General features: G+C 38.6%; 1 protein-coding gene across 6 annotated transcripts in view; it reads right to left on the bottom strand.

Annotated features, from left to right (window-relative positions):
• Nucleotides 1–17,168, bottom strand: part of LOC124155560 (protein FAM184A-like) — a 369,522-nt gene that overhangs the window by 284,012 nt on the left and 68,342 nt on the right. For all 6 annotated transcript variants that reach the window (XM_046529496.1, XM_046529497.1, XM_046529493.1 and 3 more), the window contains exon 5: nt 5,651–5,865. In XM_046529496.1, coding sequence (XP_046385452.1) covers nt 5,651–5,865 — 215 coding nt within the window. The remainder of the gene's footprint in view (nt 1–5,650; nt 5,866–17,168) is intronic.

The following is a 17,168-nucleotide window of genomic DNA, read 5'->3' as shown; positions in this document are numbered from 1 at the left end:
AGTTTAAAAAAGTACCCGAAAAACTTTCTGGAAAATGCTTAGGTAACATAAATTACAACTATCAGCTTAATATATGCTTGCTTCTACAGATTTTTATGCCCGTAAATTAAATCTTTCTGTTTTTTGGCTTACAGAATATTGCCAGCTAGTTTTGTCTTGCAAAATGTTTCTCTTCAAATTCCATCTCGAAATTTTTCTGATTAAATCTTATGATTTGGTGTTTCTAGAATAAATTTCGATTGATTTTTTTCCTGAGTGAGAAAAGCTTAATTCAACTCATCAACAATAGTGCATTTTTTTACCAGAGTAGCATCTCATCAAAATTCATATCGTATAATCTCCCTCGGTCGTACGCAAAGAAATAAAAAACAAAATATATTTTTTAAGTGACTACAATCATTATAGGAAAGGATCAAATTTTTCAGAATTAAAAAAATAAGTTACAATGCAGTAAAGTAAAAGATATATCGGCTTGAAGAAGCGCATCTTGTCTTGGAAAAAAAGATGGAGGAACGTGAAAACTGTACATAACAAATTTTTATCTCATATTTAACAGTCACTTTACGACTAAGATTTACGAAATTATATTAATGAGGCGATAAAAATAGCTCTTCAAGCATAAAAGACAATGAAATCTGTCGTAAAATCCGCAAAAAATTTTTATATATCGATCGAGCACTTAAAAGAAGCATTCGAATTGTTTTTCAGAAAATAAAACTACTTTTTCCACCACTCAGCGCAAAGACTGAGAAAAATGGAAGGGGTGCAAAGCGGTTTCTCGGAAAATTTAAAAAAATCCTCAACAACAATAACAGCAACGTAGCGAAAATAAAAAAAACAAAAGAAGAAGCAAAGCGGTTGACGAGGCGCTTGGTCGACGCAACACACACGTGAGCTTGCAAACAATGGGAAACAAACGAACGCGGTTGTCGTCATTCTTTTGTTCCGTTTTTTTCGTACACGTAGGGCACTTAAAAACCGACACCCCCTCGTAGCGAAACCTTCATCCCTCTCCTCTGTTCTCGACCAACCCATCCACCTCGACAAGGATCGATTTTTTTAGGGCGGCAATACGTTTCCCCACCTGCTACTTAGCGAGGAGGGTATAAAGCTAATAAAAAGGGATTGTGGAAAGGATTAAATCCTGTGAGCAAGACGAGATCCAGTGGGCTAGAGGGTGGAGACTCGAGTGGAGGAATTGAGTGTGGAGAAGTTTGGATTCGAGAAGGAAAAATAAACTTACGGGTGGAAGGAATGAGGGTGTTAAGAGGATACACACCAGATAGTAAAATATTTTGAAGCACGAAACATATAAGGTAACTTAACCCATAAAACGATTATTTGGAGTACAAGCTTAGAAGCTTAAGAGTTTACAGATTCAGTGATCTTTCCTTAAAGTTTCCTTATTCTCAAAGCGAAAGAAATGTTTTTACTTCTGCCCTAAATGGGTACTTGTAGGCTGATTACCATATTTCACTCTCTTTCAGTATCTTCAGGTATAGATCTTTATTTTTGAATTAGCACCTAACATTATTGCAATGCGGTGAAACGTGCTGTATAACCATAAAATACATCATATATAGAACTTCTATATTTCTATTCTCTTATCTAATCTATGCTCTTCATGCTACTCTGGCTAAAGCTTGGTTGCAATGCGTATTCCATATCCATTTGTTAAATATTTAACTGCCTAAGAGAAAATATAATTTAAAAGATTCAGATGTTACTGTGGGGAGCATGAAGATGTGCTAAAATATTTTTGGTTAACGCTACCAATTCCTGAGTTTAAATGCCTTACTTATCATCTTCAGAACCTCGGATCATAAGTTAGTGGTTCATGTAAAGTTATACTGGGGAATAAATGGCTTCAAAGGATCGCATGAAGGAAGTAACTTTGCACGCAGTCACGCATGCGAATGAGATATTATAAACACCAAGGATGAGGTTCGATCCAATTTCCGGTCAGGCGAGTTAGCCAGTTAAACCACCAAGTCATCTTAACAATCGGGAAATCCGGGTTCGAGTCCCGGCCAAGCCAAATATTTTTTCATGGTGAACCTCATCCTTGGCGTTTGAAAATAAATAACCTACTTTTTGATACGAGTAATATTGGATAAGTTAGGCACGCTAACAAATAAAATAAACGATACATGAGATGTATAAATTAATACTAAAAACGAAGTAGTAGTGACGGCCAACTACAAATGATGTTCTCTGTGTGGATAATCTTCCTTTCGTATTCATCTCACAGTTTAGCTGATGGATCCACTATTACCTTGTAACCTTTTCGCAAACTGGCTAATCAATGCCCGAATATGCGAGAACCTCGCAGATTTCAGTATCAATCGTCCTAATTTCAACTCCTGCCTCTAATTCACTTCATGCCACCCGCACTATTCCCCTGCGTACACGCGTTGAACACATACACGCATTTTCTATTGGCGATGATGCCGTGAATGTGGAAAAAGATTGTGTCATCAAGGGTCAACTCTAGTTTTTTCACTGCATTTTCTTTGAATCTAGTTATTGCCAGACGGTGAATGTTAAACCAGTGGAGATATGCATTTTAAGCGTTGGCAAAGGTCATTCACCCTAAACTCATGAATCGGTGCAAAATGCAGCCACATGCACCGAGCTATAATACATTAATCCCATGTCCCACTAGTGCAAAAGCAGCACGATTTTTGGCGCAGGCAGGGCCGGCTTCCGGAGCGCGCGGAGCAATCAGGCCCCTCGTTTAACTTCATCAGCGCAAATCTCCACAACACCAAAGCCGCCCGTGTACTCGCTCTCTTAATTTGATTCCCGTATTCGAGTCTAATCCTCTCCTCCCCTCTCCCCATTCACCCCGGGCATACAGTCTCTCGTATTACCTAACCTTCTGCACGTTGTTCTCCCTTAATGAGTGAGCAGTTACTGTGCGCCTCAAGCTTCGTGCTTTGGCTCGTGAAAGGCCCCGTTAGTCCCCAAAACGCTGTCATTTAATTTCCGTGCGAAATATTGCCAGGTGTGTGTTCCCTTTCACGGATTTGAGTGGCGTGAAATTAAAAGCTCTTTTCGTCATCTCTCCCCATCTCCTTTTCAGTTTATTGCTGTTGTTTTTTTTTAAAGCCATTCAGCGGAAATGGCAATGGTTTCACTCTTATTTGGCATCAATGAGAACATCGCTTAAGAATTCAGTGGCGCCGACTCCATGGGGCCTAAGGGGGCCCGAGCCCCCTCAATATTTCAAGAAAATAATTAAGTTATACTATGCTTTGTGAAATCACAAAAATATATTGGTAATTTTTATCTCCCATGTTTGACAATAGTTACCTTTTAAAATAAATTCAACAATGTGTCAAACCAAATTATTATAAGGTTAAGCAGGTTAACTAAATCAGGTGGTGTGAATCATGATAGTGTTTCGGTGCTGCAACACACTTTGAATTTAACCTCTTCCCGGGGCAAGACCTCGGATATGGGCCCCCCCAATATTTTTTATAAGTCGGCGCCCCTGCTTAAGATGAAAGACGTATTAGGGGTGCATGCTCGGTAAACGTGATTCTAGCCTTTCTCCGGCACAGATTTATTCATTACCTTGTCCTGTATGTTAAAACGTAAATTTTCGAATAAATTCCTGTCTCCCTGTTTTCTCGCGAATGTCTGTTGTCCGTGAAGTGTAAATTAATCAATAGTGGCATCCCAATTTATTTTCCATATTAAGTTCAGGGCCGAAGTAACTAAATGGTGAAATTGGTGTGCAATCCATTGCGGAAATTTATAATATTATTAATTTTTTATTTCCCTTTTAATTTTGAAATAATATTACTACAAATTCTTAGGTAAAATATAATTTTATGCACTATTTTTTTCGGCCCACCTTTTCCCGCAGAACAATTATTAACCACTGGAAATTATTTCCTATAGAAAATTTTGCCATAGTTCACGGAGAAATAGAATGTTACACCCTTATTAAAACCTTTCACATAACTTCCTGTTAAACGGTTTGTTAATTGGCACCTATTTAAATCTATCCGGATTGCATTTGATGTGATTTAAAATGAGGGTAATTTTGTTTTATTTATTTTATTTATTACGTTTTCTCAGCGATGGATTCCTCCCACGGTGTTTGGCGCTGGAGCTTTGGCTTCCATTGCAGATGATATCTTCAGTGATGGTAAACTTCCTCAAGATGCCACTTGCAACGAAGGCAAAAGCTACCTCATCTTCGTGACGCTGCATTAGGCTCCGTCTCTCAACTGGAGCTTGATGCCTCGGTGAGACTGTAGCCAACCTCTTAATTGACAATATCGGTTCAAAAGATATTAGAAATAAAGACTAAATCTAAAGGAAATTTCGAGCGTACGAGGAAGAGACGAAATAGAAGAGAGGTCAATAGACAGCGCGTACAGTAACTTTAGTTACAAGCCTGGGGGTTAGATAACGCCGAGGTATGGCTAATATAGAGGCTCACTTCCAAACAGATCACCGACTCAAATAAGCAAATAGGCGTTGGTTTGTTTTGAAAAACTAGTTACGTGAGAAATTCAGAGCAAATATATAATGGGTGCGGTCTTTTGGAATGTTGCGTTATAGGGCAAGAAGAAGGTGCGGGGTCTAAACAAGGAGGACCTCAGGGAAACTGTGATACTGGGTAGGATACGAGATGATCGGGGAAAATTAAGAAAGAGACGGTGGATTTCGGATAGAATGTCAAGAAAATTCCTGTGAATTTAATGTGAAAGTTAAAATTGAGGGAGTTGCTCGTCCCTAGTCGCATAGACAGAGCGTTTCTCGTAAGCGTTTAAAATCGTTTCAGGCTTGATTTTGTTGAAGTTTGCTATATACATGATAAAAACACAAATGGTAATTACCATACTATTTAATTTCACACTCAACGACCGACCATTGCCCCCACCTCCTACCCTGAACTGGGTAAAATACTGAGAGAGTGTTAATGCATTACCTTGAAAATGACACAAAGTGTTGCAACCATGGTTTGTCGTTGAGTGTTAAATTAAACAGTGTGGAAATTACCATTTGTGTTGTTTATCATGGATGTTTCTCGTGAGATCACCATAGTGCCACATTGTGCTTGGAGTTGGGTTGGATGGATATCATTCATACTTAAGCCGTGGCGCTCACGTCTGCTGTCTGCAAGTTGCTGGCTGGCTAAACATGAGGTTAGCACAACAGACCCTAGAAAGACGCAAGTGCTAGGATACCTTACTCCCTTCCCCAGCTATGCAATTATTATTATTATAGTATTCTACCGATTAAGGTAGGTTTCCATGGAGTATTCAAGAAGTGATCTGGGAGCCTCCCTTTCCTTCCAGCACTGCCTTCTTTAATTCACTGTAAGACCTACTCCCTTTCAATCTATCTAAAAATCCCATTCTTTTCCTTCCCCTCCCTCGTTTCCCTAACATTCTACCCTCTAACACCATTTTCAACATCCCCTCACCGCTAAGCACTAACTCCATCCATACCTTCTGTCTCCTCCGTATCTCATCTAAAAGCTGCCTCTCCTCACCCACCATGAACTATGCAATATACTAATAAAATTGAGTTCGGTGATTATCTGGACTGATTCGCAAAATACTCCAGGTAAAATGCATTCAATGGAATGCTTTTAATAATGGTAGTGTGGTGTTGCGTGGTGGCTTACCGTTCAGTCTTCTCCTGCAGGTCCCTCTGCAGCTGCTCCACGAGCCTCCGGAACTCGGCCACCTCCTGCTCCCTCGCCCTCTTGCGGCCCTCCTCCACCTCGTCCGCCCTCCGCCGCAGCTCCTCGTCCACCACCACCGAGTCCACGTTGTCCAGGCTCCAGCGTTTCTTCTCCTCCTTCGACTCACTCTCTTCCAGCTTCAACGAGTGGCTCGCCTGCGCATAACGAGAGAGAACAGCGGTGAGTACCGGTCATTCAACTATGAACAATGACACATAGAGGAAGGGACGGAAGACTTTAAAATGTAAATCTCTTTAACGTAGCCCTCCAAGCCACTCAACCTCCAACGCATTACAACTTAAAGGTATCGCATACTTCCAAGGCGCCAAAGAAAGTGATGACCGCCCCGCCAAAGCAACGATCTTGGTATGTCTTTGCCTGCGAGGTAGTACTCAGATAATTGTTTTTTTGTTTGGGTTCGGAAATAATTGCCATTGAAAACCATTTAATCTGTCCTTCCTATTAGACAATTCCTGAGAAAAATATATTTGTTTCATTCTTATATTAAAAATCTGAAAGCCTCTCTGGAAAATATATTTCCAAACTATAATTCGTGCATCTCAAAACTGATAGTTACAGGTTTCTTAACTTTCTGAGAATTACTCTCCCCTCAGACTTTTATTTCGTTAAGTTCTCAACACGTTTTGCCTTTTTCCGTATAATAGCCGCAAATAATTTCTCTATTTTGACCTAGTTTAGGATACAGGAAGTAATTCAGTTTTATATGAGAAATTATAGTCATTAAAATGTATTTAATCCGTGCTTTCACATCAGTTAAATATGGGAGTCGATGAGTAATATGGAAGCAGGATATGCCAACAGTTTTTTGTATGCCTGGACTGCATTTAAGATATTTTAACAGTCATTAATATCTATTATGAGTAAAGTTAGTGTAAATAACACGATCAAAGAAGGAATACCATTTATTTGTTTCTTGTGCAGATAAATTCCTTCATATCTGCATGTAAATCATGAAGTCAAATGGATACCATCATTTTGAACTTGCTGGGTGAAAGATGATGCTGGGTAAAATTGATTTTGATTGCATCGGGAAAACTTTTCCTTTGATCTGGAATCAAATGACCGCTTTTCACTGGTAAGGGTTTAAGGAAGCTAAAATGTGAGCAAACCTGCCATATTTATCTGCCAAAAAAATGTGTTAATTTAAATTGCATTTACTCAGTCAATGTGGATCATATTTGACATTCAAAAGCGAAAATGCAATTGCGTATGAACTCTCTCTATACAGCCTGGACCTTCGTAGTTAGAATGATGGTTACACCAAACTGAGCTTTACTGGAATGGCTATTGTTTAGTTCTCCAGCTGTAGGTTTCAGTAAGAAATCCGGAGAGGATATTAAAAATTCACTCTGTCTTTAACGGCAAATCGCAACTTGGATATTCGAGTGAACTGAAGCGTATTTTTTTGTAATTTTAAGTTAAAGTTCTCCAAAATATTTCCCATAGTACCATAGTATAGCTGCATTATGTCACACTGAGAAGTTTTCCCGGGAGGAAATTCAAATTATACATTTTAACATATATTGCATATATTTACGAGGTACAAATTACAATTGCAACCAATATATAAATAAGGGGAAATTAACTTATTTAGCAACCAATCAGTGCAACGGTTGACTTGCCTTATCACAAATGTATGCTAGTATGACGATTGAGTTTCGATAATTTTGTCCCTGGCATACGCCTGTAGGAAAATGAACAGAACAAAAAAATAATCATTCGGGAAATCTGCGAGAACGGTTTTTCACCCCGCTTTGGAAAGGGAACTTAACGTTTGAAGTGATGTTGGTGGGATGGTTGAAGCCACTTGAACGATGTTGAAATTCGTTTGAACTCGGTTCCTGGGGGCCAAGAAGAGGCAAGGGTGGCGGACGTAATAGGACGTCGTCTTCTCCCCTCCCTCCATACTCTTGTTGGTGTGATCATTAGATTGGCCCTCACAAAGAGAGGGGGGAAAAGGGGTTGGAAAAGCCACCCCGAGGGAATTATTTGCGCAAAAAACAGGTGCCTTTGGTTAACAGCCCACTGAACTCTTTCTCCAAACGCACCTCCACACCCCCCCCCCTTCCGCTTGAGAACTTTTCTGAGTGGAATCCTTTTATTCGTTGACGTCGGGGGGAACAATGAACGCAGCCAAGAGGGACTCGACAGGCACAGAGATAGAGATTAAATTATTTAATCGGATTTTTTCCGCTTTTTTTGTAATTCTTCTCTCGCGGAATCGATTCTGACAGTGGTGTAAAAAGTTTTTAGCATATATATATTTTTTTGTCGGGAGAGTGGGAGAAATTCGGGGCAACACTCCAGGAAGCTACCCTCATTGTACTTCATTTTTCGTTTTGTTATTTTCGCAACGGTTTTACGCTCATAGAAACAGGATGTCGTCCCGGCGCATTGGAAGGCGGAGTTCAAAAATTGTTTGTTTTCCGCTCCAAATATAATGCAGTGGCTTCATTATGACTTCGGCTTCGTTTGTTTTGCATGAGTGGCTGATTTAGCCTTGGGTTCAAGGCTTTTTAGTCCTTCCCTGTCGGGTTTTTGTTGCCCGCAAATTTTATTTCAAGTGATTTAATTCCCGAAAATATGATGTGACCCATTTGGTAATGTTGGCCATCATTAGGCCAGTTTGTAGGTCACCGGCAGACTTTAGGGCAACAGCCTCAATTGGCGTTAATAAATTTTAGTGAGCTTGAATGCCAGAAAATTTTTGTGTTTTTTGCAATATTTTAAAATTACATCATTTTTAATGCCCATTGATTATAAAACTCTCGAATACTTAACATATTGGGAGCTACATACTGTTAAAATAGTTACATTACTTTACATACTGGGAACAGTAAAAATCATTTATTGGAAAACTTATTATTTATTTATTCTAGTTTGGGCGAATTAGTTTCAATGTTTATCAGTAAACACGATTGTTTGCTTTGTTTTCCTAATTCGTAAAATTTAAGGTTAATTATGAGCTTCTACAAGCAAGAGGAAGTATTCAAATTCAGATAAATGCAAAAATTAATCAGTTATTCATCATATCTATTTTCAGAAGCTCAATATTAATCTATGTTTTGGTTAAAATATTTTTTGAAAAGGAATTAATTTATTTTGTATTAGAATATTATAAAATCATAGTGCTACCATTTCTTCACCGCCGGCATGTATAAAGAGTTTACCCTTTTTGTTAATGCCATTTCTCATGAGTGGCCCACCATGTATATCATCAAACAATGCTTTTTTCATGCGTCATTTGTCATTAACATCTATATTCTTTTGATGCGGATGATTTTCCTCTTCGTAATTTGGGAAACAATACCTCTTTTTATTTTTGAGAAGATTCTCATCTCCACTACTAGCATTCATTATTTCGATCTACTTGCCATGCAAAATGAGATATCCTATGATATCATGATAATTCGTCACCGCCAGGTCAAAGTTTCAAAAGTCAGACTTAATAAGACTCACGCTCGAAACTTCGCGGAGAACTTTTTGCTTGGCGTGTCCGGAATACAAATGAAGACTGCAGGAAAACGGCAACTTTCATGTTTTGCTTCTCTAGATATGCTCCACTTTGCTTTGATAAGGGACTTCACCCAAATGATTTCGGCTTGTCCACTTCATCCCATGAAGAAAGGCTGACCGGTATGCGAAATAAAAAACATCTAATAGCCAAGTAAAGACAATCGCCACGCAGAAATGGTTTAAAATTTAGCGCGATAAGCATGGCGGAAGAAAACACTAATTGATCATTAGAAGACATGATCTTATTCTGAATCAAATGCTGAATTGTGCGTGTTGCCTACATTAAAATGTGAGAAAATAATAAGTTAAGGGCATGCTATATTTTTATTTGTGTTTGAGTAACGGTTATTGCTCAATTATTAGCGGGCTTTTTCTCACCCCCTTGTAACATTAATGCATGATACAGCCCCAGAATAATATATTTCTACACTATACTTATAATATATTTATCTAGTTTGGGAGTGCCAAGAAGCATTAATAGTAGTATATTATTTTTACATTCTTCACTGTTATTTCTCACGTATTGTTCTTCGACAAAACATCGTTTGTAGAATGAGATCAAACCCATAAGCAGGTATAGAACAATTGCCATGAGAAAAAAATCCCCTGGACCGGGAATCGAACCACAGACCATTAGGTTTTTGGACCACTGCGCTATCCAGGTTCTTAAATTTCCATGGCAATTATACTATATAGATTATATATTTCATACAAACGGTCCACCACATTAATTATTTCTAGTTTGTTTTACCACATTAATTATTTCTAGTGAATATTTTGGTGGTCAAATAAAAAATAACTAACTTATTGTAAGTGTGCGGGAATGTGGTATATGACTGAAAGAGGAAGATGCTATGAACCTAGCTGACTTACACAAAAAGGTAAACATTCATCTTTTTAAATTCATTGTACTTTTATCATCTTATATGTGTATATAAAAGAGGATGCCTGTTTGTCAACCAAAGTTAGTTCCTAGGTGCATCTCATGCTCCCAAATCACGTAGTGCTACTTTCGGTTTTGGCCGACGCGTCCTTATTTCATTTCTATTAGTTACGTCACGTCATACAACTTCTGTGGTGCTAATCCTGCTGAGTAGACAAAACCCTTGACACGGTCTGGTAAAACATAACTAAAAGGATTCTACTCTTACCTATTAATACTATTGGTGCAAAACAGATTTTCTGGGGTATGAGTAAGTTCATCCCGTACGCGATATACAGAAATCATTGTTTCCATTGTTTGCAGTTATATATATATGTATGCCATCATCAGACTTGCTTTGTTCTTTTACCTAAAAATCCTGCCATGTGACCATGAATTCCCTGTTCCAAGTTTGCCACTTCTCTAGGTACAATACTTCCCGAGCGATACTGGGTAGCCTGCTAGTAATCAATAAATTTCAAATGACACCTCTATCACAAATTATGAATGCTAAAAAAAAACATTACCAGCCTCAGAGTTCAATGGAATGTACGATATTTTAGTAAATAGATCTTTAGCCAAAACAAACAAACTGGATTGTTTACTCGCGCGTGAGGATGCCACGTACAATTGTCCGTGTGAAGAACACGGTTTGCCTCAAATCCACAAAAACACATCGTTTGGCCTAGAGACTTGTCATTGCGAAGTCAATCTAACTGTAAATTGAACCCGTTTTTAATCATTCGGCACATCTGTCGGAATAATAGGGAGTCGTGGTAGTATTACATCTCCTTGGAACATGCCATTCATAATATATGGTGATAGAAAGAGACTTAAAACGACATAATACTGACGGTCGTCAAGGGGACAGTAAGACAAAAACGCTAAAATTTCAGCTTTTTTTTATGTTTTTTCTAAACTCTCCGTAAATCACGTGGAAAACGAAATTCGATTACAAAAATAAGAATGTGCATTTCTTTTTATTTTCAATAGTACATGTCTCAACCTAATGTGACCATTATCGCTAATTTCAAAATGCAAAATGAAAAAGGTCTGCAGTCATTAAAAACGACCTTTACATGTATTTATTATGGAAATGACTCAGGGCCCATTCCAGGGACTCATGGGTCCTGGAGAGGAATGAAAAATAGTTTACAACATATTCTCAGCCCTATATTACCAGTTGTATCATACGAGCGATTCATCAATTGGTAACGATGATCACAGTTATTATGCATGCACTATGCAGCATAATACATGATTACATAGCTATGACAGAAGTTTTTCTTAGAAGAAACACAACCACATCTAATGAGGCTATTCCATGTTTTCTACTTACAAGTGAGACAGAGAACTCTATCGTAAAAACCTGTACCTTGGTCGCTTCACATTTATATAATCTTTTACTATCATCACTCTTGGGGCCACCAAAATTGGTAACTACGAGTATATGCCTGATTTTTTCTGGGTAATTATTAAATTGTGAATCAAGCATATACCACTATCATGTTTCTTTATTTTACAATAAATTTAAAATAAAATTATATTTTGAATAATGAAGAGTATCTATCCTCTCGGGAATCATGTCTTAAATTCATGACTTTACCTTGACTTGTTGATATGTTATTATCTAAGTAACCACACCAAAAAAGCAGAAAATACGAGGGTCTTATCCCGTCTATCTTAATAAGAAAAAAATGTACCATATCTTATTGTCGTGAATATTTTACCTAAAATCCGTTTACGCATTCATAAAAATTAGGCAGTTATTTAATTTCATATTAAGTTCCAGCACCTCCTCTTAGATTCAGAACTCTTGTTAGCAATTTAGAAACGCTGGATGGGAATAACGCTTTACATGGGAAGCACACAACGCCACTTTTGTTGGTAGTAAAGATCAATATGTTTTTGGGACGCGGGAGATCTTTTATGGGACCTTTTTCCAGGCTAATGATACCGTAAATCACCATTCAAACCTTTGCCAATTCTGTTCTATTGATACGGCATGTTTCACGCCTTAGGCGTTATTGTGAGCGTAACTTGACCTTATCGATTCAGTTTATCAATATGCCAATAGACGGGTGCAGCGGCTTGCCGGTACATCACATATTCGCGACGGTAAGACACTCGCCCGAAAGACGACGAACGGAGTAAGATATTGCTACAAAGTAATGTTCATACCGTGGGAAGAATGTCAGCAAAATATTATGATTTATTGTTGAGCAGACAAGAACGCTACGGGAAGACCTTATATTTTCCAAAAGGCTGTTGAATTTCACTACTAGTACATTCGTCTTTCGGTAGTACGTATGCACATATCTCCATAAGGCCATGATAGCAATAATGGGGTCCTTTCTCTCCTGAGTTTGTTTATTATGTCTATATGAAGACTTACTTTCATTTAATTTCTACATAACAACTTCTTCATTATCTTCTTCTTTAAACGAAAAGATAAATTACGTTTCCCCATTGCTTCGACGATAGCATTCTTTATAAACGGTGAATACCCTGAGACGTCAGCTTTAAATACTATCCATCCATATTATTCAAGGGAATTCATCGTCAAAAGATTCAATTCTCTGTTCCTAGCAATGATTTTGTGTCGTAAACACAATATCCACTGTGAAATGGTGTATGTCAATGTAAGCATACTGTCATAACGTATGCAATTTATTTAGTTGCAGAACCTTTTGGAAACTTAATACACTGGATCATATTGCCGAGTAGGAGAAGATAAACTACTTAATAATTACTTCATTATTATAGTCTTACAATTGCAGTCAGCAAAATAATTTAAATTGGCCAAAAGGGGATACATGTGGTACTTACGGCCTTGGAAGAATTAAGTATAGAGCGGCGCAAGCTAGGATCCTTTAAATGAAAATTTATCCGCATTTTTTAATTCTAATCTCTTCAATCACAGCGTCAATACTATGCACCTTTACGAAGCGGTCACAGAAGTTTTTAAAATAACTATATTTTAAGCTCTAATTCGCCGATTTTGTTTATTGCCTTCCTTGCTTATTTTTTTTGATTTTGAAGCCAAACTTAAAACTCTTATTCCGTTAAATCGATTCTGATAACGAATTGATGCACCCTCTCTTTTGAAACGAAATAAAGAATAGCAAAACGAGATATAGATCCTTTTAGTGATTTCTAACACGTTCATTTATGGCTTACTGGATAACTGAGGAATGTATCATCTACATTTTTACACAGCGTATTCAACGCCCGGCGTTAAGGCGGCTATTAATGCGTTAAAATGGTGGAGTATCATATGAAGAATGAATCTCATGTAGAATTGTGTCCTTGGAAAATACGCTATGCATTTGAGAGGCATTCATGAATAATCATTACGGCGAAAAAAACTCCTCGCATTTAAAAAGCAGCTACGAGTCACAATAGGCCTTACTGTAAGTGTGTGAGCATAAAGAAACTGGGTGAGTTGAGAATAAATAGAATGGGGAGAACAGTGAGCATGTATTCCACGCAAAACATACCCCGCAATCAATCGCCGAGTTTCTTCATATCCTCGTACTTTTTGCAGGGCCACAAAAAATACCTGTTCGGTGTTATAAGCAAGACGCTGTTATCATTCGTAATGCAGGCTAAATATGGCTTCCATTTTCCTCTTCCAAATGATCTTTCATAATCTGTTTCCTTAGTCGATTAATTGAAAAACTTACGTGGAATGGAACTGATGACTGATCTCCCTCGATCGGAATTATTCTTTAAGTTGCCCATTTTTTATTCCACAGAGTTTTATAAAAATATTTTTTTCATCTTCTAAGGCTACAAACTTAGATACGATACTTACCAAAATTTACAGCTGTAAGTCATCTTTGACTAGTGCCCAGAAAATTGCAATTGATTCAGAATTGGAAAGTCAAGATTTGAGGCAAAAAATAATCACCATTAAGGCTTTAGAGAGTAAATGTTACCCTTTTCTCGATTACTTGATAGAATTTTGTAGCTCCTGGACTGAAACTGAATAGGATATATTTCATGACTTTCAGGGGAATATACCGCAATGGATTGTATAATTTTTTTAAAATCTCTTCATTATTAACAGTTCTTTTCTGCGTAAAAAAGTAACTGGGATTTCTTTTGGGACAATTTATCATTCGGAATTCAGAAGAGGTGAAAATTAGCTCACTTACTCACTAATTACATCCGTAAAAAGCTAAATTGGCATTAGAAGTTCACACATATTGTGCCTCATTGTTCATAAAGAAATTTTGATGCCATATTGGGATATTGTACGTGCGTTGCATCTTATTGAAGCCAGTGTATTGTTTTTGGATGCGATGATAGTCTACACCACAGGCGTTGTATGAAGATTTCCTTAGTATCAGCTGATTTCGTGAGAGTAAAGTAAACGAAATTGAGCAAATCGACAGGGCGCTGGCGCGTTCTTGGATTTGCGAAGTCAATAATTGAAAAGGGATTAACTAGCCATGAAAAAATAGTTTGTATGAATGAAATTGTGATAAATGGCCGTTTCCGATACCTGATGTAACTATGGGATCTGTATGGCTATTAGGCGAGAGTACGGCATTTTAAAGTGAATAACGTCATAATTCCGACACACACACGAATCGTTCGACAATCGACGAAAGCGCCAGGGGAAGCAAGTGATTATGATTAATCCCGCACGAAATATGAGAGTTTTTTGGCAATTATTTTTTACGTGATCTGGTCTGATGAGACATTTATATATTGGTTAGATATAAAGTGATAGGATAAATATACTAATGGATTGGTAGCTAGTCTGTGATTTATAAAAAAGAGAAAATGGCCGCGTAGGCTGACTGCTCGGAAAATTTAAACAAGTAACGTATGGGATAAGGCATGCGTGGTGACACGCCTATTTTCTCCACACAGGAACATGCTACTATTGCATTTATTTCTTCTTCTCAAAATGAGCCGTATCGCCCTTATAGTTTTAGTAGAATGAGGTCTAAATTTTTTGTTTGATTTGCTGTAAATTTTATAAATAGCTCTCAAAGTGTTTAAGAAATATTAGTTCGTTAAGGAAAATGCCAACAATTACCTTTAGTCAAGAGCATAAACCGTCGCCTTATGATTTTTGGCCAGCATTCAAAAACCCTAATATCTCTTCTTTTCTCACCCAATATCCTACCATTTAACGCGGTTTTTAGGATTCCCACCCCGCTTACTATGAGATGTGTCTCTGCAAAGACCGTCTCCTCCGTATCTTATAGGGAAGATTCTTCATTCACCATTTTTAGCTCTCTTCCTTGATCCTTTTTCCCTTCATCCTTCCCACGTTCTGAGTTACACTCAATTATTATTATTATAGTATTCTACCGATTAAGGTAGGTTTCCATGGAGCATTCAAGAAGTGATCCATGAGCCACCCTTTCCTTCCAGCACTGCCTTCTTCAATTCACTGTAAGGCCTACCCCCTTTCCATCTATCTAAAAATCCTATTCTTTTCCTTCCCCTCTCACGCTTCCCTAACATTATACCCTCTAACACCATTTTCAACATCCCCTCCCCGCTAAGCACTAACTCCATCCCTTCCTTCTGTCTCCTCCGTATCTCATCTAAAAGCTGCCTCTTCTCACCCACCATGTCCAGCACTTCGTCGTTCCTTTTCCTCTCCGTCCATTTCACCCTCTCCATTCTTCTCCATACCCACATCTCGAATGCCTCCAATCTTCTCTCGTCTTCTTTCCTCAGTGTCCACGTTTCCGCACCGTAGAGAGCTACAATCCAAATCAAACTCTTCACTAACCTTTTCTTTAAACTCTTACATAACGATCCTCTCAGAAGCTCCTTCCTGTTCATGAACGCCTCCTTTGCTAGTGCAATTCGCTTCCTGATGTCCTTGCTACTGTGTCAGTTTTTTTCCTCTAATGTGCTGCTCAAATAGTTAAACTGCTCTACCTGTTCAAGTTTTTCCCCACCTTCTTTTATCTTGAGTCTCACATTCCTCGCTCACGATACTTTACAAAACCCCATTAACTTCGTCTTCTTGTGATTAATCTTCATCCCATACTCCTCGCACTGCTCGTATAACGCATCCACTAGAGCCTGCAGTCCCCTCGCTGACTGGCTAATCGGCGCCTGATCATCCGCGGACCTTACCGATTTCAACATCATCCCTCCCTCTTTCACTCCAGCTTCCAACTCGTCCCACGCTTCTCTTACCATCTCCTCAGTGTATACGTTAAAAAGCAGCGGCGATAGAGGACAGCCTTGCCTCACACCTCGGCCAATGCTTGCCCACCCAGATTCTCCGTCCGCTACCCTCACTTGCGCAGTCTGGGCCATATACAGATTACGAATCAGTCGTCTATCCTTCCAATCTGCACCTATTCTCTTGAGAATATCCATTAAATTTACCAAGTTCCTCCTATCAAACGCTTTCTAGAAATCCACGAAACACGCATATACGTCCTGGTCATAATCTAGGTTCCTCTCCACGAGGGTCCTCATTATTGCAATCGCATCACGTGTTGACTTCCCTTTTCTGAAGCTAAACTGATCTTCACTCAAATACTCGTTTGCTCTCGCCTCCATTCGTCTGTTTAATATCCTTAGTACCACTTTCTACGCATGCGGTATTAGGCTAATCGTCCTATAATATCCGCATTCCACAGCTTTCTTCTTTTTCGGGAGCGGAATTTAAACCGTCTTCACGAAATCCTCCGGCCAACATCCCTCCTCATATATCCTGGGTAATAGTTCGAAAAACATTTTCTTCCCTATATTCTTCAGAAGCTCGCACGGGATATTGCCCATGCCTACTGCTTTCCTATCTTTCACATCACGAAGCGATCTCTCCAATTCCGAATCTAATATCCCCGGCCCAAGATTATCCTTCTCCACTGCACCTTCCGCCTCTGAAGTCCATCTTTCTGGTCTGTTTATTCCGTCATACAGATCCTCCACGTATTCCTTCCATCTACTCTGTACCTCCCCTCACTCGGTCAGCTTCTTCCCATCTTTAGCATTAATTTTAGGCATGGT

The sequence above is a fragment of the Ischnura elegans genome, chromosome 3 (assembly GCF_921293095.1).
Source record: "Ischnura elegans chromosome 3, ioIscEleg1.1, whole genome shotgun sequence".
In the NCBI taxonomy this organism is placed as follows: Eukaryota; Metazoa; Arthropoda; class Insecta; order Odonata; family Coenagrionidae; genus Ischnura; species Ischnura elegans.
This window is presented reverse-complemented; position numbering and strand designations above follow the sequence as displayed.